Source organism: Leuciscus leuciscus, assembly GCF_965113295.1.
Source record: "Leuciscus leuciscus genome assembly, chromosome: 17".
Taxonomy (NCBI): Eukaryota; Metazoa; Chordata; class Actinopteri; order Cypriniformes; family Leuciscidae; genus Leuciscus; species Leuciscus leuciscus.
Genome location: NC_138741.1, coordinates 38717530 through 38740564, shown reverse-complemented (window position 1 = coordinate 38740564; position 23035 = coordinate 38717530). Strand labels below are relative to the sequence as shown.

Here is a 23035-nt window from a genome sequence, read left to right as displayed (position 1 = left end):
TGCATCTATCCATCATAAAAGTGCATCTATCCATGATAAAAGTGCATCTAAAAGTGCATCTATCTATCATAAAAAGTGCATCTGTCGATCATAAAAGTGCATCTATCATGATAAAGAGTGCATCTATCTATCATAAAAAGTGCATCTATCCATCATAAAAGTGCACCTGTCCATCATAAAAGTGCATCTATCCATCATAAAAGTGCATCTATCCATGATAAAAGTGCACCTGTCCATCATAAAAGTGCATCTATCCATCATAAAAGTGCATCTATCCATGATAAAAGTGCATCTATCCATCATAAAAGTGCACCTGTCCATCATAAAAGTGCATCTATCCATCATAAAAGTGCATCTAAAAGTGCATCTATCTATCATAAAAAGTGCATCTGTCGATCATAAAAGTGCATCTATCATGATAAAGAGTGCATCTATCTATCATAAAAAGTGCATCTATCCATCATAAAAAGTGCATCTGTCGATCATAAAAGTGCATCTATCATGATAAAAGTGCATCTATCCATCATAAAAGTGCATCTATCCATCATAAAAGTGCATCTGTCCATCATAAAAGTGCATCTGTCCATCATAAAAGTGCATCTGTCCATCATAAAAGTGCATCTGTCCATGATAAAAGTGCATCTATCCATCATAAAAGTGCATCTGTCCATCATAAAAGTGCATCTGTCCATCATAAAAGTGCATCTGTCCATGATAAAAGTGCATCTATCCATCATAAAAGTGCATCTGTCCATCATAAAAGTGCATCTGTCCATCATAAAAGTGCATCTGTCCATCATAAAAGTGCATCTATCATGATAAAAGTGCATCTATCCATCATAAAAGTGCATCTGTCCATCATAAAAAGTGCATCTGTCGATCATAAAAGTGCATCTATCATGATAAAAGTGCATCTGTCCATCATAAAAGTGCATCTGTCCATCATAAAAGTGCATCTGTCCATCATAAAAGTGCATCTGTCCATAATAAAAGTGCATCTGTCCATCATAAAAGTGCATCTGTCCATAATAAAAGTGCATCTGTCCATCATAAAAGTGCATCTATCCATCATAAAAGTGCATCTATCCATCATAAAAGTGCATCTGTCCATCATAAGGTGCATCTGTCCATCATAAGGTGCATCTGTCCATCATAAGGTGCATCTGTCCATCATAAGGTGCATGAGGTGTGGTCTGTGTTGGATAACGATGCTTTCGGTAAGTCCTGGTCAGATCTGGAATTAGTGCCTCTCATATTTGAGTGTGTTTGTTAAAGAGTTTGTTGGTCCAGATGATTATTCATCATTCACATGCTTCAGTCCTGCTCTTCCCTTCAGTGACAGACATCATGCCCTCTCAAACCCGGCATATTCGAATGCAACTTCCAAAAGACATGAAATAATGATCTTCCATGGTTATGCTTATTGTAGGTTCATAATGATCAGTTCCTCGAGGTCGTCTCGTCTCCGTTCAGTCAAACTCACCGTTTCTGGATGCTCTGATGTAGTTTAAGGCTGTTTGGGGGAATCGCTCCAAAGTTTTACAAAACATTCATTTTTTAACACAACATGGCCTCAGAGTTTAACGGGATCATGTCATGGATTTTTTTTAAGTATTATTTTAGGTTTATTATTTTAATATTATATGTTAGCCTATGTTCCTCGAGGTTCACTTATAATGTTAATAAAGCTTTTTGCACAAAAACAAATATGTTTTTTATATATTATTTTTATATATGTGTGTATGTATATATATATGAACTACAAATATACGTGGAAGACTGATTTCATGCAGGACTTTAAATGTTCTGGAATAGCGACAGTAAGGGTTAATAATGTATGATCTCGCTTTGGTTCATATTTCAGAACGAGTTTAAAAAGATATTTGGACCTGAAGACAGTTATTACATTGAAAACTTAAGAAATGTTTTACACACACACACACACACACACACAAAAAAAAAATACAAATAAATACAAATAAATATATATATATATATATATATATATATATATAATGTATTACACACTGTTTTACACACACACACACACACACACAAATATATATACACTCACCTATAGGATTATTAGGAACACCTGTTCAATTTCTCATTAATGCAATTATCTAATCAACCAATCACATGGCAGTTGCTTCAATGCATTTAGGGGTGTGGTCCTGGTCAAGACAATCTCCTGAACTCCAAACTGAATGTCAGAATGGGAAAGAAAGATGATTTAAGCAATTTTGAGCGTGGCATGGTTGTTGGTGCCAGACGGGCCAGTCTGAGTATTTCACAATCTGCTCAGTTACTGGGATTTTCACGCACAACCATTTCTAGGGTTTACAAAGAATGGTGTGAAAAGGGAAAAACATCCAGTATGCGGCAGTCCTGTGGGCGAAAATGCCTTGTTGATGCTAGAGGTCAGAGGAGAATGGGCCGACTGATTCAAGCTGATAGAAGAGCAACTTTGACTGAAATAACCACTCGTTACAACCGAGGTATGCAGCAAAGCATTTGTGAAGCCACAACACGCACAACCTTGAGGCGGATGGGCTACAACAGCAGAAGACCCCACCGGGTACCACTCATCTCCACTACAAATAGGAAAAAGAGGCTACAATTTGCACGAGCTCACCAAAATTGGACAGTTGAAGACTGGAAAAATGTTGCCTGGTCTGATGAGTCTCGATTTCTGTTGAGACATTCAGATGGTAGAGTCAGAATTTGGCGTAAACAGAATGAGAACATGGATCCATCATGCCTTGTTACCACTGTGCAGGCTGGTGGTGGTGGTGGTGTAATGGTGTGGGGGATGTTTTCTTGGCACACTTTAGGCCCCTTAGTGCCAATTGGGTATCGTTTAAATGCCACGGCCTAACTGAGCATTGTTTCTGACCATGTCCATCCCTTTATGACCACCATGTACCCATCCTCTGATGGCTACTTCCAGCAGGATAATGCACCATGTCACAAAGCTCGAATCATTTCAAATTGGTTTCTTGAACATGACAATGAGTTCACTGTACTAAAATGGCCCCCACAGTCACCAGATCTCAACCCAATAGAGCATCTTTGGGATGTGGTGGAACGGGAGCTTCGTGCCCTGGATGTGCATCCCACAAATCTCCATCAACTGCAAGATGCTATCCTATCAATATGGGCCAACATTTCTAAAGAATGCTTTCAGCACCTTGTTGAATCAATGCCACGTAGAATTAAGGCAGTTCTGAAGGCGAAAGGGGGTCAAACACAGTATTAGTATGGTGTTCCTAATAATCCTTTAGGTGAGATTAGGGGGAAGGGTCTGAAGATTTTTTATTGTTTTTTACTCAAAAAATTTAGAAGATCAGAAGTGAAATAGTACCTGTACATTCCTGCTCATTCATTAATCCTGCGCTGTCTAATATTTTTTCTAACTTTGAACCAGTTTCACCAGCGCAGCTGGCAGATATTGTCTCTAAAATGAACGGAGGTAGCTGCAGACTGGATGTTCTACCTATTCATCTTTTTAAAGATGTTTTTCCTACTGTGAGCTCTAGCCTAACAGCTATAATTAACAGTTCTCTAATGAACGGAGTGGTACCTAATAGTTTTAAACATGCAATTCTTCATCCCTTGTTAAAAAAACCTAACTTGGATCATACAGTATATCACAACTATAGGCCAATTTCTAAATTGCCTTTTATTTCGAAAATTTGGGGGGGTTGGGGGGGTTGGGTTTTTCCAATGACACACATGAAGGCCGATCACTGGCAGTCGAGTTCATTTTAATATTCAATTTAATTTTATAAAAATGTATATGCTCTAATTGAGTTATGAAGGATGTTTGAGACGCATGATGAGGAACAAATTACAGAAGCATTTTTAATGTTACATTTCTTTTATAACTTTCATTTAACTTTCGCCCATTTCTTCACGTGTGTGTGCGTGCGTGTGTGTGTGTGTGTGTGTGTGTGTGTGTGCGTGCGTGCGTGCGTGCGTGTGTGTGTGTGTGTTTAGAGGACAGTCAGTATTCAGTGGAGTGTGTCGCCCTCATGTGGAAGCTGTCAATGTTGCTCTCTGAAAATATCACATTAAGATGCAAGATTATTAAATATTATCAAATAACACTATACACTATATATTGATGTAAATCAATAGCAGATACTTACATAAAATGCATATAAATATCAGTATCTGCCAATAATATCTTAGTAAGCTGATATTTAAATGCTTAGTTTATGATAAAATCTGTAGTTTTAAATCATATTATGCAATGCAATATTGAGAGATGAACAAATAAAGCTTCCTCAAAAGCCTGATGATCATATTTGATACGCATGATTATGATAATAACTGATGTATGACAGTCAAGAAAAGCGAAGCTGCTTCAGTCCAGCTGAAATATTACTAACAATATCACAGTTATTCTTGCGTTTCCTTGATAAATCAGGGCAGATTTGACACAGAAAGACTCGTGAAGCTCGAGCTGAAGGAGGACGCTTGTACAATTATACTGAGAGACTTTTACTTGATAAAACAGTCTAAACTCTCAGAGACAGAAGGACTGAGGAGATCGAGTGAGACAGGTTATCAGATCATGTTGATCATTAGAGGAATTATGAATGTGTGAATCAGAATATGATCCAGCCGGCTTTAGGGTTAATGATATCCTAAAGGTTATTAACTATAACACATCTATAGTTCCAGCTATATTGATCTGCATATGTTTGTCAGCTGTAATGAGTTTGTCCTGTGTGATCTTGATTGTCTCTGTCAGAAAGTGTGATGTTTGCCTCAGCTCATCAGATCATATCCTGACAGCTCATTTACTCGCGGTAATATGATTGTTGATGAGAAACTCGTCAGCGGTTATGAAGTACAGTAATGCATATGGACAGAGCTGATGTACAGCCGTCGACACAGATCAACACAATATACAGGACATCACGTCAAAAAAAGTATTGTTTCAAGATTTACGCATTCCGATTAATAATAAAATTCCATCAAATTGAATAATCCTTACATATTTTTCTTTTTACGAATGAAGAATTTTAAATGAGTTAAAAAAAAAGCTAGAGGTTAATAAAACATTTTGTATAAATCTTGTTGGAACAAGGACAATTTAGTTTATGTGATTCGTATTCATAATTTTTTTTAAAGTATAAATTTAAGTTAATATTGTATACAAAATGTTTTATTAATATATAATAAAATCAATGCAGTATTGAAATAAATATGAATGTATGTGTACGTAAATATTAAAATACATGAATTAAACTTCAATAACTTTTGAATGCCAGTCATCCACTAAGTAATATTGTACAATCAAATATGAGTGAGTGCGACTAGAAATCATAGCAGCTCCACGAAATAAATATATAATAAAAGTGTTCTGTAACTGAATTAAGTCATTCATGAGTTCGCATTGAATTGATCACTACTATTACACATGTGATGTTGAAGAAAACTTTGAAACTTTTTTCTTGACAAGAGTTTGTGAAGCCAACATTCTGACGAATTTAATTTTATTATTTTTTAACATAATTAAATTATTTTATTATTGTTTATCGAAATATTTCAATTAATTTTTATTACATTTGTTATAATAATTAATCATATATTTATATTGATTTTATGCTGGCGCTCTATTTTGAAATAAAAGTCCGTGAGGAGCGTGAGTTCGGGTCACTTCCGGTTCCTGCGTCGCTTGTTGTTTGTCTCCTGTGTCGACTCTCAAAGATTCATTTGATTCGCTTTATAAATATATGTGATTGTTCAAAACAAACAAATGAATCGATTCCCTATCGGAAATGACTCCCAACAGCAACTTTGTCTTGTGTAGTTCAGTTAGGGAAAGAAGAAACGGGGCACGAGGAAAGTAGTTTAATCTAATGCAACTTAAAGACGAAGAGTGTGTGTGTTTGCGCGCGAGTCAAGCAGTGCAGATGTGTGTGATTTGAGTGGATCTGTGAGGTGAACTGAAGCAGGCCCAGATTAAACACGCGTTACTGTGAGTGTGTGTGTGTGTGTGTGTGTGTGTGTGTAAGATGTCTCTGGAGGACTATGAGAGGCATTATGGCTCTTTAAACTCAGAGACTGGATGTGAATCAGTCAGTGGAAGATCGACAACATCTGGAACTTTCGCTGGAGAAGAGGAGAAGCTGCATTACATCCCCATTCGAGTGCTGGGAAAGGGCGCCTTTGGGGAAGCGACTCTCTACAGGCGCACTGAGGTCAGCTGCTCTCAATATGAGTTACATTTATTAATATCTATCATCTGCTCCGATTCCGCAGCAATCAAGAGCACACGTCACTCAATTCTGCTCCGATTTGGGAATTCCAGCCACGCCCACTCTGCAGCTGAGGGAGGGGCGATAACACACTTTTTATGATATAATACTGATACTTACATTTTAATGATACAGATACTCTTGTTGCATTTAAACGATATCAAAACTTTTTAGCATTTTAACGATATCTATAATTTTGTTGCATTTTAACAATATCAATTATTTTGTTGCATTTAAACGATACTGATACTTCTGTTGTATTTTAATGATGCCGATACTTTCGTTGCATTTTTTACATACTGATACTTTTGTTGCATTTTTACATCTATACTTTTTGTTCCATTTGTTCCATTTTAACCATATCTATACTTTTTTTGCATTTTAACAATACTGATACTTTTGTTGCATTTTTACAATACTGATACTTTTGTTTCATTTTACCGACACAGATACTTTTTTTTTTTTGTATTTTAACAATACCGATACTGATAATTTCTTAAATGGGTATGTGCATTTTATTTGAAATAATGTTCATTTTTAGAAAAAAATATAAGTAAACTTAAAAGACTGAAATATTGTTTTCTTGTACTACTGTAGTCTTTGTTTTATTTCCAACTTCTATTAAAGTGTATTTGAGGCTGACTAAGACCAGAGCAGAGCCTGAATGTCTTTGGTCACTGCCTGATGGTTTGGCTGGTTCTGTGCAGGATAACTCTCTGGTTCTGTGCAGGATAACTCTCTGGTTCTGGTTCTGTGCAGGATAACTCTCTGGTTCTGTGCAGGATAACTCTCTGGTTCTGTGCAGGATAACTCTCTGGTTCTGTGCAGGATAACTCTCTGGTGGTTTGGAAGGAGATCGACCTGAACTGTCTCTCGGATAAGAAGCGCAGAGATGTGATGAACGAGATCAGCATCCTCTCCATCCTTCAGCACAACAACATCATCGCGTACTTCAACCACTTCTTGGACAAGAACACACTGCTGATCGAGCTGGAGTACTGCAACGGTACCACTCTCACTCACACTCGCTCACTCATTCACTCACTCACTCGCACTCACGCACACTCCCACACTCGCTCACTCACTCACTCACTCACTCACTCACTCACTCACTCACTCACGCACACTCACTCACTCTCGCTCATTCACTCACTTGCACACTCACACTCACTCACTTACTCGCACACTCACTCGCACATTCACTCGCACTCACACTCTCTCTCACTCACTCACTCACTCGCACACACACTCCCTCACTCACTCACACTCCTTCACTCACTCACTCACTCACTCACTCACTCACTCACTCACTCACTCACTTGCATACCTTTACTCACATTTGCACACTCTCACACTCACTCACTCACTCACTCACACACACTCACTCACTCACACGCACCCCGCGAGCGATCAGAGAGACTCATGTGTGACTTACACAGTCTGAATGTGTGTGTGCAGGTGGAAACCTTTATGACAAGATCAACCAGCAGAAAGGAGCACTGTTCAAAGAGGAGGTGAGTTACGGTTACACACACTGAACTCGCGAGTTCACGAGTTACACACACTCACACACTGAACTCATGAGTTCACGCTACACACACTCACACACTGAGTTCAGAGCTGCTTTACACCTGAGCTTCTGTTGTCCACAGGTGGTGGTGTGGTACTTATATCAGATCACCGCAGCTGTGGCGCACATTCATAAAGCCGGCGTCCTCCACAGGTAAACACACACACACACACACACACACACACACACATTTATATGAAATATTTGATATTATATATGAATATTTTCAAAAACATGTTTTACTCTAAAACTGTGAGAGAATCAAAGCTATAAATATAAATAAGTTGATATCTCAAGAAATGAGCTTTCAGTGTGATGTTGTTCGGCTGCAGTACCAAACGCTTCCACTAGAGGAAATTTTGATAAAAGAATATCGAATAGAATATAGAACATATCGAAAAGAATTTATTTATAGAACAACATTGTATTTCAACTTTTTTTCTTGATTAAACTCTTTTTAACGAGGTTAATCTTGCATTTTAATTACTTTAATCTTGAGTTGGTTTTATTGCTTGGCCCTGATCCTCTTCCGTACTAGCGACCCTATACGCTTATAACAAAAACAAAATTAGAAAACAGACGTTCTTCTATTTTTCTAGTTATATTGTTTATAATGACTAGATTGACAAATACTCGATGTGTAAATTTCACTGATGAATGAGGTTGAGGGCAGTGAATGACGTCCCGGGTCGATAAAGACCCGAAGTGTGCGTTTAAGCATTACGATTATGATTATTCTTAAAGATTCTTATTAAAGCTGCTCAGTCATGAACAGTGAGTGATTTTTCTGTTTGTCTTCTGTCGTTTAATTAACATGAACGACACAGCAGGTTTATTAGGCTGCTGTCACTCTTAGATTGAATGCATGAATCTAAAAGTCCAAAGTTTTCATATTCGTTGAAAGCCAAAATCAAAACTAAAATTCAATTAGTCACAAAGCCCTACTTTGTATAATAATCAGTTGATTATGTTGATTACAGCAGGGCTCTGTGAATATAGTGTGTGTGTGTGTATGTGTTTGAAGGGACATCAAAACGCTGAACATCTTCCTCACTAAAACCAACCTGATCAAGCTGGGTGATTATGGGCTGGCCAAGAAGCTGGACTCACAGTATTCCATGGCTGAAACCGTGAGTTTGCTCAATCATGCAGGGTTATTATAATATTATATTGTGGTTATTGGTCCGGTCAGCTGGTTTATGATCTGAACAGCATCTCTGCACTCTAATAATTCACATCATGAGGTCTGTGTGAAGGACAATGCCTTATTTTACTATCATTGAGGTACTATGCTTCGAAGTCATTTCTATGGTAAACGAACTCGTAGTAGAGCGAATCAGGGTTCTCCCCTGTGGCTCTGAGTGAGCGGGATTTACAACAGTAACATTAAATACAAGTCCTCCACGGCGACTCTAGGGGGCGCTGTTTGAGAAAAACGGAAACTGCATAGTGTGCCTTTAATATTTCAAATATTTCAAATGTTTTTATTTTTATGTATTTTCCAATTTCATGTTGTTTTTGTCATTTATTATTATTAAAAATGTTGCTTTAACTAACGGAAATAAAATATATGTTTTTTTTAATATTTTTTTTTATTTCAGTTAAAGTTTCTGTTATTTCATGTTTTTTTTTTTGTTATGGTTGTAGTTGTAGTTTTCGTGAACTATAATAATAACCCTGGTCCAGTTCTGTGTGCTTTATTTCATCATAATGACCATCAAGCTGCTTATCAAATAAATGAATAACTGGACCTGAGGTGCTGATTAGAGTTTCCCAGACTCTCTCACTGCAAACAGTGCCCTTCTCGAAACAAGCATGATGCACTTAAAGTCCGCGTGAACCGGAAGTTTCAAACGACTTTTCTCCAGTGCTGTGACGTATTTCCCAGTGAAAAGGAATATTGAACAGAGGGCAGGGTTTTACTCTAGCGCTCCTCCTCTCCATCTCTTGCTCATTACAGACTAACGGTTTGAGGGGAGTGGTTAAGCGTTTCCCAACCCAAGTCCTCAAACCTACGTCATCAGGGAAGGTCCTCCAATGCAGAGGGGAGGGGCATTTTCAGATTTTGATTAAAGATGCCGAAGCCAAAAAAAATTTTTGTGTGTTTTAACTTGCACGGATTAATTGTTCACCACAAGACTAGTAATATGCGCTAACAAAGTAAATACGGTCCATTTTGATTTCAGTTGGACTTTAATAAAGGCCAAGTCAACTGAAATCAAGCAAAATAGCATAAATATCCAGTCACTAATAAATGCTATTGGATCTTAAAACTGCAGTTTTTACTTTTTTTAATCACCAAATAATAAGTAATTTTAGTGAATATTGCATTAACTAGAATATTTAACCTTAAATTCAGTTTATTAAACATTTTTAAGATACACAATAACCTGAAATAGATGGAAATTCTTAAAACATCACAATAAAATTAAAAGTTGTAGATGACTTTACCTAGATTTAGGTGCATCTTGCTTGTTTCAAGAAGGACATTTTTTTGCAGTGTAACAAAAAAGAAAGATTTGACCTTTCTTAATTAAGATTCTTGAAATGATAATTTTTAGGGGTGATATTATTCTTAAATATAGCAGAACAACATGTTCAAAAACTTGCACTTTATACCTGTCACTTGTTTCTGGTCAAATCTGCCTCAAAATGAGCTAAAATTCACTTGGCAAGACTGAAGAACACCAGTTTTCTTAAATTAAGGTTTATAGTCTAGTGTGCAATATATTTTATAAGACTTTTTATCTTTCATAGCATAAAAAAACATATATATATATTTTTTAACTTTCTTAGATTTGAGTTTTTGCAGTGTAGGGTTAAAATGAAAAAACTGTTAGGGTTAAATATTAAGTCATTAAAATGCTAAATTAAAATAAATCCATAATTTTTATATAGAAACAGTCAAAATAAAACTCAAATTCAAGGTTCACGGGTCTTTCATTGTCTTTCCATACACATTCCATACATGAAGGAAAAATGAAGTACTAAGGTCCCGGTCAAAACACAAGATAGAAACATTAACCAATAAAACATTAGAAACTGGAGTGTATGTCTCAGCAGCTTCGTCATTAATAGCACATCAGCAATAACAACTAGGATAGACAATGCAGGAATAACAGTGCAGGAATGAATAATAAATGTGGACATAAATGGTCAAATATAAAGCGTTTCTTCTTCTTCTGATGTGTTCTGTCCACTAGTGTGTCGGGACTCCATACTACATGTCTCCTGAGCTGTGTCAGGGAGTCAAGTACAACTTTAAGTCCGACATCTGGGCCATGGGGTGTGTGTTGTTCGAGCTGCTGACCCTCACCAGGACCTTTGAGGCCACGGTAATCGCCCGAATCATTCACTCACACTCCTCCGTTAGACTGGAGACCACTCAACCACATGTGATGATGTGTTTCCCAGAATGCCCTGAACCTGTGTGTGAAGATCGTGCAGGGCAACTGGACGATGGACATCAACTCGGAGATCTACACGTCTGACCTCATCAAGATGGTGTACGAGTGTTTAGATCAGGTAGCTGAAAGTGTGGCGGCTCACTGTGCCTGTCAATCATACCTGTAGTGATGTCATGATGACGTGTGTGTGTGTGTGTGTGTGTGTCGGTGTTAAAGGACCCTGAGAAAAGGCCGACGGCGGAGCAGATTTTAGAGCGGCCCGTGATCTCTCGAGTCCGAGCGTGAGTCGATCCAGCGCACACTTCACTCTCACATCATTTTAAACACATTTACCCTCGCATCCGGGACTCTCTTTTGAGGAGTTTCCTGTAATTACTATTATTCCCAAAGGTTTAATAGTAAAAGTTTTTTTTTAATTTTTTTTATTATTTTGTTTGTCTATTTATTTTACATTTATTTACATTTTTATTTTATTTATTATATGAATTGTATTTAAATTATTTTATTTATAATTTTTTTATTAATTTCATTAATATACTTTATTAATTTCATACATTTTATGAATTAAATTAAATGTATTTAATTATTTAAATTATTTATTTATTGTAATTATTTGTTTATTTATTGTATTTTTTTATTTTTATTGTACTTAGTTTAATTGAATACATTTTTATTCAGTTTTTAATTTATATTGTATTTATTTATTTAAATTAATTCCTATTATTCCCAAAAGTGATTTTTATTTTATTTATTTATTTATTTATTTATTTATTTATTTATTTATTTATTTATTTATTTATTTATTATGATTTGTTTTTTCATTTAGTAATTTGTTTATTTTACATTTAATTATTTATTTATATATTTAATCAGTAAATTTGTATTAATTTCAATAATTTACTTTGTTTATTAATTCATTTTAATTGAATTTCTTACAAATTTGTATTTATTGCAATTTTTTATTTGTTGATTTATTGTAGTATTCATTTAGTTTAATTGAATTTATTTTATTTTTGTATTTTAATATTTTATGTTTTTTATTTATATTGTATTTATATTTTTTTATATTTATTTTTTATATTTTTGTTTTTTATATTTTTATTTGTTTACGCTATTGTTTTTATTATTATATTATATTGTATTTATTTATTTAAATTAGTATTTAATGTAATTGTGTGTTGAGTTGTGCAGTGAATGAGGATGGTGTGTGTGTGTGTGTGTTTAGAGAGCTGGAGGAGAGGGTTGCGACGCTGAACTCCGCCATCAGGAAACCCAAGTGAGTGACACCTCATTCCCAGCAGCCTTTGCTCTTTCTGCAGTTGCAGTCCTGCTGTGTGTGTCATGTGTTTTGTGATGCGTTAGACTGAACTGGGAAGGGTCACAGCACTTACACACTGTTGTCCTCTTGTCAGTTTCACTGCTTCTGTCGCTCTCCTCATGTGAAATGATTGACTGTGAGTGTGTTTTCGCCCTAGGCTGAGCACGGCGACGGAGACGTCAGTGGCGGTGGTGACGACCCGCTCGCGAGAGGTGTATTTCTGGGGCGGGGGGAAGTTCACCCCGCAGAAGCTGGACATGTTTAAGGGCGGCAGCAGTGCTCAGCACGTCTGCGCCGGAGAAACACACTTCGCAGTGGTCACTGTCGAGAAGGAACTGTACACTTGGGCCGTAAGCATCCTCTAAACCAGCGCTTCCCACAAAACCAGCCCTGATAATCACCCTGGTCCAGTTCTGTGTGCTTCATTTCATCATAATGCCTGCTGATCTAATACATAAATAACTGGACCTGAGGTGCTGATTAGAGTTTCCCAGACTGACTAGGGTTAAAATCAAACAGTTTTTAGGGTAAGTCCCCCAGTGGTGGAAATCCAGCTTTGAATGTAGTTTATGTGTCTATGTGGTGTTTTTAATGTGCTTTAAGACAAACCATGTGTAAGTTCATAAGTCGACAGCATTGCTGAGTATTTTCTCCTTAAAACTGCAGTGAACCAAAGACAGTCTCAAACACACGCTGTGAAATCACTGGTGTTTCTGGTTCTGCTGAGTTTTGCTGTTCATTTAATTCTATCCCGCCTTAAAATAACATTAAAACTGAGCATGTATTTCTAACAGGTAATATGCCGTAAATGCATGACATCCAATCAAATGACCTCATCTTTTGCTGTCAGAACTCACCGCATCCACACAAGCACATGTGATCTGTTGTGTGCAGATATGATGCCTTAGCAAATCACGCTACATCACTGCCATTCTCCACAATATACCCTTGTACGAGTGGGGATTTAGCCCTTACTTGCATGAAGAACACGTATAGACACAGGCTTTGAACTTATCGTAAGAGTCAATGATTCAGTAAATCGTTCATAAATACAGTCACCTGCTTCATTACTGAATGAATGAATGACTTAATTCATTCATTAATGAACACGTGGAGTGACTCGCTCCAGACAGTGACTCATCGCCACCTACTGGCAGCTTTAGTTTATCGCTTTAAAACTAAAGTATCACTTCGTTTTTACCATCATTTCATATTTCTCTATTGAACATTTTTTATTCTAACATTATTTCATAACATTATATATGCCGTTGTATTTGCATTCATGCCTTCATTCAAATATCAGAGATCCGGGTCACGAATATGCAATAATGATTGACGAAACATTCATGTATTTTAGGGTTAAGCACTTTCGTCCTTCCGTGTAAATACTGACTGGAGTATTTTTTGTAATTTTGCGAATTATTATTATTATTATTTTTTTTTTTTTACTGCTTATTAGCAAGTGAAACTAAATATCTCTGAGTATTATAGTTATAGTAACCTACTCCTGCTTCATGTAGTATTATAGTAAACTAAAACTATTCAAAAATTCTTTAAAATTTAAAACAAACATTAACTGAATTTTTTTTTTAATTATGTAAAAATGTCTTATTTTTTCCAGCAAGTTCATGTATTTTAACTGAATGTACTAAAAAAATAAATAAAAATAAAAAATTGAATTAAAACTGTAATAGTATTTCAATAATACTGAAATAACACTGGTTTGAGTCCCAATCCCATTCATTCAAGATAAGAAAACAATTAAATTAAATAGAGATAAAAAGCAGAGCAGAATAAAGTAGAAATGAAAACAAAAACAAAAAAATCTGAAAATGAAATGCAAAACCAAGAAACATATTGACGGCCTGTTGAGTGCTGGGAACGAAGAGTGTTGGGATCTGATCTTGTGTGTGTGTGTGTGTGTGTGTGTGTGTGTGTGTGTGTGTGTGTGTGTGTGTGTGTGTGTGTGTGTGTGTGTGTGTGTGTGTGTGTGTGTGTGTGTGTGTGTGTGTGTGTGTGTGTGTGTGTGTGTGTGTGTGTGTGTGTGTGTGTGTGTGTGTGTGTGTGTGTGTGTGTGTGTGTGTGTGTGTGTGTGTGTGTGTGTGTGTGTGTGTGTGTGTGTGTATGCGCAGAGCGTTCAGGGAGGAGCGAAGATGGTGGGTCAGCTGGGTCACGGAGACCAGGCCTCGTACCGCCAGCCCCGGCGCGTGGAGCGTCTGCAGGGTAAAGCCATCCGACAGGTGTCCTGTGGGGCCGACTTTACCGCCTGCGTCACCGGTGAGAGCGCAACACACACTCCCTGACATCTCACACCACCGCAACACACACTCCCTGACATCTCACACCACCGCAACACACACTCCCTGACATCTCACACTCAGTTGCTGTCAGAGGTTTGGGGTCATGAAAACAAATTAATCAGTTTATTCAGCTAGGATGCATTCAATTGATCAAAAGTGACAGTAAAGACATTTATAATGTAGCAAAAGATTTCTATTTCAAATGAATGCTGTTCTTTTGAACTCTCTATTCATCAATAATTCCTGAAAAATAAAATGTATGACGGTTTCCACATAAATATGAAGCAGCAAAACTGTTTTCAAAATCGATAATAATCATAAATGTTACTTGAGCATCAAATCATCATATTAGAATGGTTTCTGAAGGATCATGTGACACTGAAGACTGGAGTGATGATGCTGAAAATTCAGCTTTTCATATTCAGTTATTTTAATAACTTAATATCAAGCCCTGAAAGGACTGTAACACCTACTGTAATTGTCAGTTTACTTTATTATTATTATTCCTCCACAGTGGGAGTCTATGGCAGCCCTATGAACATAACATGAGAAAATAATGAACATTGGCACACTTGTAGTGATGGTAGTGAATAGTAATCTGACCAACTTTGGCATCTCTAGGATCAACTCTATAGCGCCACCACAAGTTCAAAAATTCACTTTTCAAAAGTAATAATTGATAATGTAATTACTGATATCAGAAATAGACCCTGTTACTAGAAAAAGTACATTCTTAATATCAAGAATTAGCATATTAAATGGTACAAATGTAATTATTGATATCAAAAATGCATCCTGTGAATGAATAAAAGCTAATATGGCTTGCCATAGCATGTCACTGTGTTGTAAATGATAAAAGCAATACTTGATACTTGATGGTTATTATTTACTGAGGGTTGTGCATCCATATTGACCAGTGTGTCCAGCCAATCAACATTTTAAATGCAGTATAGCCTATAAATCAATAGTTAATGTCAATTAACTTTCCATCTTGCTTTATTGCAGAGATGTAACTAAACTGACTTGTGGACTAGATAATCATTGTCTTGTTTTACAAGTATGTGCGTCTATAATGAGGAGTGCCATCACACCCATATTGTACTGGTCCCCACAGATGTGTTGCTGGAAAGTGCACGTTTCATTTCGTGCACGCGCAAATGAACGCATGTTAACGCGCGACGCGGACGGTTATCTTTTCCGAGCTGCAGTTTATAAACAAATTTTGTTGTCCTTTGTCGTTTATCAAACGTAATAAATAGTTGTATTTCACTCTCACTTTTTTTTGTCAGGCACTAAGTCACTGCCCAGCTGAGTTAGACAGACTAGAGAGAGATGCACATCAACTTAACTTTACTGTTCTTTGGTCACATGGAGAGGTGGTCCATTGGTTAACTTGGAGAGGAGAGAACACAAGTCTGCCTGATCACTGTTCCCAAAATTCACTCTCATGGTGTTTTTTCTCTCTCTCTTTTCGTGACCAGGAGGATAGTTCCGCTTAATTTCTCATCGATGTTGTAAACTTTGATTGACACGCTTTGCCACGAGGGGGAGGCGGGGCTTTGAGTAATTTCCGGGGCCCTACGCAGCTTGCGTAGTGTGTGTATAGGGCTGATCGGCTCTGACTGCCATAGACTTCCAGAGCCGAAGGAAGGGAAGAATAATAAGAACGGCAACGATTGCAATAGGTGCCTAAATATAATCAAATCAAATACAAAATAGAAATGAAATGTTTGTAGAGACACTGGGAGGAGTGTGTGCTGAGTGGTTCGCGTGGGTTCTTTGTCCAGTAATGACACGCGTGTGTGCTCTCTCACCTTCCTCTGCCAGACGAGGATCAGATGTACATGTTCGGCTCAGACTACTACGGCTGCCTGGGCGTGGAGAACGAGCACGGCATGGAGGTGCTGGAACCGGTGCTGCTGGAGTTCTTCCAGGAGCGGCCCGTCAGACAGGTGTCCTGCGGGGACAATCACGTGGTGGCGCTGACCCAGAGCGGGGACATCTACTCCTGGGGCTGCGGAGAGCACGGTGAGCGTGTCACATGGCCGCACTGACTTCCTGTGACATCACTGCTGTCAGAGAATGTCTAATAAGGGGAGAGCTTCCACTCTCAGTAAACTTCCGGCTTCTGAACTGGTTGCAGTTCCACTCTGGCTCCACATGAGGGCGCTCACAGGACGAGTACAGAATGAATGGAGGTCTATGGCGCTATACCCCTCAAAATCCACTTTTCTCAGGATATAATTTTTTGTCTAGTAATTTTAATGTTGTATTCGAAAGGAGATGCAAAGAAATTACACATTGCTGGGTGTTAGATTTTTTAGAGTCACTTATTTGCTTTAAAAAGTCTTTTAAAATGTCAATGACGTCATACACATCGTACGACCAGAGATACTGCTTTACGGCAATCCTTCAGTCACTTTGGTGCTTTCGTGCTCTGCACTTACTTTTCTCTCGAGGCATCGACAACACAGCCGACACAGGTAAATACACAACACAGCTGACACAGGTAAACACACAACACAGCTGACACAGGTAAACACACAACACAGCTGACACAGGTAAACACACAACACAGCTGACACAGGTAAACACACAACACAGCTGACACAGGGAAACACACAACACAGCTGACACAGGGAAACACACAACACAGCTGACACAGGGAAACACACAACACAGGGAAACACACAACACAGCTGACACAGGGAAACACACAACACAGCTGACACAGGTAAACACACAACACAGCCGACACAGGTAAACACACAACACAGCCGACACAGGTAAACACACAACACAGCCGACACAGGTAAACACACAACACAGCCGACACAGGTAAACACACAACACAGCCGACACAGGTAAACACACAACACAGCCGACACAGGTAAACACACAACACAGCTGACACAGGTAAACACAACACAGCTGACACAGGTAAACACAACACAGCTGACACAGGTAAACACACAACACAGCCGACACAGGTAAACACACAACACAGCTGACACAGGTAAACACACAACACAGCCGACACAGGTAAACACACAACACAGCCGACACAGGTAAACACACAACACAGCCGACACAGGTAAACACACAACACAGCCGACACAGGTAAACACACAACACAGCCGACACAGGTAAACACAACACAGCTGACACAGGTAAACACAACACAGCTGACACAGGTAAACACACAACACAGCCGACACAGGGAAACACACAACACAGCTGACACAGGTAAACACAACACAGCTGACACAGGTAAACACAACACAGCTGACACAGGTAAACACACAACACAGCTGACACAGGGAAACACACAACACAGCTGACACAGGTAAACACAACACAGCTGACACAGGTAAACACAACACAGCTGACACAGGGAAACACACAACACAGCTGACACAGGGAAACACACAACACAGCTGACACAGGGAAACACAACACAGCTGACACAGGTAAACACAACACAGCTGACACAGGTAAACACACAACACAGCCGACACAGGGAAACACACAACATAGCTGACACAGGGAAACACACAACACAGCCGACACAGGTAAACACAACACAGCTGACACAGGTAAACACACAACACAGCCGACACAGGTAAACACACAACACAGCCGACACAGGTAAACACACAACACAGCCGACACAGGTAAACACACAACACAGCTGACACAGGTAAACACAACACAGCTGACACAGGTAAACACACAACACAGCCGACACAGGTAAACACACAACACAGCCGACACAGGTAAACACACAACACAGCCGACACAGGTAAACACAACACAGCCGACACAGGGAAACACACAACACAGCTGACACAGGTAAACACACAACACAGCTGACACAGGTAAACACAACATAGCTGACACAGGTAAACACACAACACAGCTGACACAGGTAAACACAACACAGCTGACACAGGTAAACACACGACACAGGTAAACACACAACACAGCTGACACAGGTAAATACACGTGCTAGAAGAGTTTTTGTTTTGTTTGTTTCTGGTCCCGCTTCGGATGCCTCGATGCCATCAAGCGGTATCTCTGGTCGTTATCAGTCCTTCACTGACCAATCAGCGTTCATTAGCAGAATGCTAGCGTGTTATGGGCAACAACAACTCAACCTGTAAGAAATCGAAAGGACATAAGTACTCGTTCATTCAACTTTCGACCTATAACCCATGTTGAACTTGCAAAACCTACAGTCTGAGATTTCTCAACAGCAATCGGGTGAAAGAGACAAATTTAGCCGTCTAGCTCCATAGACTCCCATTCATTTTGCACTCATGGGCGATCGCCCCCAGTGGAACTCTGGTGGAACTACAACCAAAATTTGGTACAATAGGACTTAATAGGGAGTGGCCAGGCTCTCCGTAGACGGGCTCTGCTGCTGTTGAGTGAGTCACATGACCGCACTGACTTCCTGTGACATCACTGCTGTTGAGTGACACTGACGGCGTTTCCCTCCGCAGGTCGACTGGGTTTGGACTGCGAGGATGATTTCTCCTCTCCAATGCAAGTGAGAGAAACTTCACTCATGTTTCACCATTGCCCTCGAACCAAGAATCCTTCATTAACATGATCTAACAATGAAAAACACACCTCAAGTATTTATAAATCTCAGTTAAGGTTCACGTCAACATTTACTAATACATTATTAAAATCAAAAGTTGTATCTGGTAATATTATTTATGAACCTGAGCTGACATGGACTAACTAACAGGGTTCGTACAAAGTGCTTGAATTTGACTTTTTGAAATGTAAGTCTTGGAAAACCCTTGAAAACAATCATATTTATGAAAGATACTTAAAGTACTTTTTTTTTCGATGATATACAATAGTTTCATGCAAAATTAACGCTGCAACCTGTCTGAGATAAATATATATATATATATATATATATATATATATATATATATATAAGGATAAGGACCATGACAAAGATATCACTTTCCTTATTCAAACTGGGGTTTTTTTTCCCATGAATATATGATTGACCTGAAGAATGAAAGCTTTATTCATAACCATTTTGCATGGCTATGAGTGTGATATTGCTCATATAAATATCCAAGTATGTGATACAGCTTTCATTCTTCAGGTCAATCATATATTCATGGGAAAAAAAAAACCCAGTTTGAATAAGGAAAGTGATATCTTTGTCATAGTATCTTTTCAATGGTTAAAGTTGCCACAGTCATTGCATGTGCTGCACTTGATTAGAATATTTGTATTGATCTGTTCACCTTTTTTAGAATTTGAAAGATAATAAAGATATTGTTTAATAAGTGAAATCTCTGATTATAGTGCTTGAAAACCCCAAAAAGTAGTGCTTAAAGTCCTTGAAAGTCCTGGAATTTTATTTTACAGTGTCTGTACGAATCCTGTGAACCGCTGTGTTTTTATTAACGAACGTTAACAAAGATTCATAAATGCTGTAGTGAATGTATGGCTCACTGTAGGCTAATGTGTTGGCTAACGGTAGGTGGAGGTTCCTAAAGGTGGGATCATCACCTCTGTGTTCTGTGGGAGTGACGGCACCTTCTTCCTCACCGATTCTGGGAAGGTTTTAGCCTGCGGGAACAACGAGCTCAACAAACTGGGTCTGAATCTAGGCATCACTGGGATCAAAAACCACTCTGGAGAAGTATGTCCATCATTATTCACAGCTCTGCTAGTGAGATCAGGAGGGCCCTACGATTCACCCCAGGCGGAAAACACAGATTAAATCATGCTTTACAGTCATAAAAATGACATTTTGAATGTATAAATCAAATGTAGAGCTGCACACTTAGTCAAACTAGGGCTGTCAAATAAAAACTAGAATTTCGAATATTTTTTTAAATAATAAAAAAAAAAAGCATGTAACTCTAACATTTTAAACTCTGTTTCGTAAAGAGATCGTTAAACAAATCCACATGAATCCAAGATCGCTTAAAATGATGAACAGGTTTAATTTAGGCTTTTATTCACACATATAAACATTGATCAATTTATATGTGAATGAAAATCATAAATCCCCCCCCCCCCCCCCCCCCCCCAAAAAACTCAAAGTAGAATTTTTGGAGAAAAAAGTCATAAGGCCCTTTTGTAATATATTATTAAGTTGTTAAATCTGATCAATTCAGTTGATTTGACATGCTTTTTGATTATTAAACTGATTAAACCATTCAAATACAAATTTTAATTTGGAATAAAACAGAATTTGAGTAACGGGGCCCTAAATATTTTGGTGAAACTTTACTTAAAGCCTTTATGTATAATTAATATAACTGTAACTACAGTTATAATACTTATCTAATCATTGAACACACCTTTAGAAAGTATAATACATTAAAACACATGATAAACAACCAATTTCAGAATCTGCATATATCATAATGCATTTCAATTTTGGTTACAATTATTTATGAAAAGATATAATGCATTATAATGTATATAATGAATACCTTTTATAATGCATTATACATAAAGTCTAGTGCATTTCTAGTAAAGTGTTACCAAAATGGTAATTAATTGTTAAATTGATTAAGATTTCAATTAATTAGACATGCTTTTTGTTTACTTTGCATTAGATTTAACTGTTAAAATCCAGAAAAATGAGTGTGTTGATGATGTAGAGTTGTGATTGTGAGCTGTGTGTGTGTGTGTGTGTGTGTGTGCAGAGTTATCAGGGGATCCCGTACACCACCACACTCTCGCTGGTCCGGCTGCTCTCGCGCTTCAAGATCATCTTCATCTCTCCGGGAAAGGCCCACACCGGTGCCATAGACGGTGCGTTTGCTCACACACACACACACACACACACACACACACGCACACACTGCTCTTACTGTGCGTCTCACACACACACACACACACTGCTCTTACTGTGTGTCTCACACACACACGGCTCTCACTGTGCGCCACCTCGTAACCTTAAAAAAACACTTTCCTTGTCCTGTAGTCCTGCCTTGTCTGGCCTGTGCTACTGTAAGCAGTGCCTGAGCTGTGTATTCTGAGCTCTTCTTGTGTTGTTTTGGCCTCTTTATGGAAGTAGAATAATGTCAAATGTTTTTGAAATAAAAAGCCTGTTGAATTGCACTACTTGAAAAAAAAATAGGCATTGCATTAACCATGCTTGCATTTTAATGCATTGTATTTTTAGGGCTTACATTTTTATGGGCTGAAATTCAACATGGTTGAATATTTAAGCTGTGAATATTTCAATTAAAAACATTTCAAACACCTTTTCATTATTAAAAATTCAATAATCCATATTCACCTTTCATATTTCACTTCCAAATTATTCAAACTGTTTAAAAATACAACCAATAATATTCAACAGGCAATTTTCGGTCCATTTTATTTCGCTTTGCAAATTCGCTTCCACAAATTCAGTGGTTCAAATTCGACAGTAAATTCAACATTGACGTCCAGGAACTGCAGGAAAAGCAGTAGATTGCCGAGCATACTCTCCATCTGCTGTTAGTCAACCTCACCATCAGATGGTGCAAAAGCGCTTGTTGAAGACCAGCAACAGTTAGAACAAGTCATTCATTCATAAAACTCATTTACAGCAATGTAAGTGTATTTGTGATTATTATGACGGCTGTTTTATGTTAAATTCAGTGTCTTCACGGTTACTTTTCCTGTGTAGCCTACATGCATCTTTCTCTACCGTGAACGAGATTATAATGTTATTCCCCGATGCGGATATACAGATCCAATGTTACATTTTTGAGGTTGACATATATTTCTCTTGGTTGTTTAGTTGCCTTAACTTTATATTGTGGCGATGTGCTGCATGCAGGCTATTAGGGTTTCCCTCAATACTTAAGGATTCCCCTGCTGGACATATACAACGCTTAACGTAGCTTATAATGGACTACAGTGATGTAAAAGACCAAACTCGCAGGCAAGCAGATGGACTCAGAATAACGCGCAAAGCTTAATGCTGAGCGTTTCCCAGTGATAGATTGGCATAAAGACGGCTTGATGTTGGACATTCACACATTTAGGGACCGTCTCTAAAGTGTATACGACTTTGGTATACACGTTTCTAACTCCGATAGCATTTGAATAGAACGACTTACAGTCATAAAACCAACTGTAAAGTGTTCATTTAGTGTCAGGCATAATGCGCACCCTTTGGATTT

The 23035-nt window shown here is 38.1% G+C and overlaps 2 protein-coding genes across 2 annotated transcripts in view; one reads left to right on the top strand and one right to left on the bottom strand.

Annotated features, from left to right (window-relative positions):
* Window positions 1–18402, bottom strand: part of LOC309478992 (uncharacterized protein) — a gene marked incomplete at its 5' end in the record, with an annotated part of 132100 nt that extends 113698 nt beyond the window's left edge. Inside the window, 2 exons of the mRNA XM_082142839.1 lie at window positions 16938–18352; window positions 18396–18402. Of these exons, the coding sequence (XP_081998965.1) occupies window positions 17280–18352; window positions 18396–18402 (1080 nt within the window). The 3' untranslated portion in view covers window positions 16938–17279. The remainder of the gene's footprint in view (window positions 1–16937; window positions 18353–18395) is intronic.
* Window positions 5710–23035, top strand: part of nek9 (NIMA related kinase 9) — a 29261-nt gene continuing 11935 nt past the window's right edge. The window contains exons 1-15 of the mRNA XM_082143447.1: window positions 5710–6215; window positions 7101–7278; window positions 7731–7786; window positions 7925–7995; window positions 8867–8972; window positions 11046–11177; window positions 11257–11367; window positions 11466–11530; window positions 12475–12525; window positions 12725–12917; window positions 14700–14844; window positions 16695–16895; window positions 19373–19419; window positions 20383–20544; window positions 21563–21671. Coding sequence (XP_081999573.1) covers window positions 6030–6215; window positions 7101–7278; window positions 7731–7786; window positions 7925–7995; window positions 8867–8972; window positions 11046–11177; window positions 11257–11367; window positions 11466–11530; window positions 12475–12525; window positions 12725–12917; window positions 14700–14844; window positions 16695–16895; window positions 19373–19419; window positions 20383–20544; window positions 21563–21671 — 1813 coding nt within the window. The 5' untranslated portion in view covers window positions 5710–6029. The remainder of the gene's footprint in view (window positions 6216–7100; window positions 7279–7730; window positions 7787–7924; window positions 7996–8866; window positions 8973–11045; window positions 11178–11256; window positions 11368–11465; window positions 11531–12474; window positions 12526–12724; window positions 12918–14699; window positions 14845–16694; window positions 16896–19372; window positions 19420–20382; window positions 20545–21562; window positions 21672–23035) is intronic.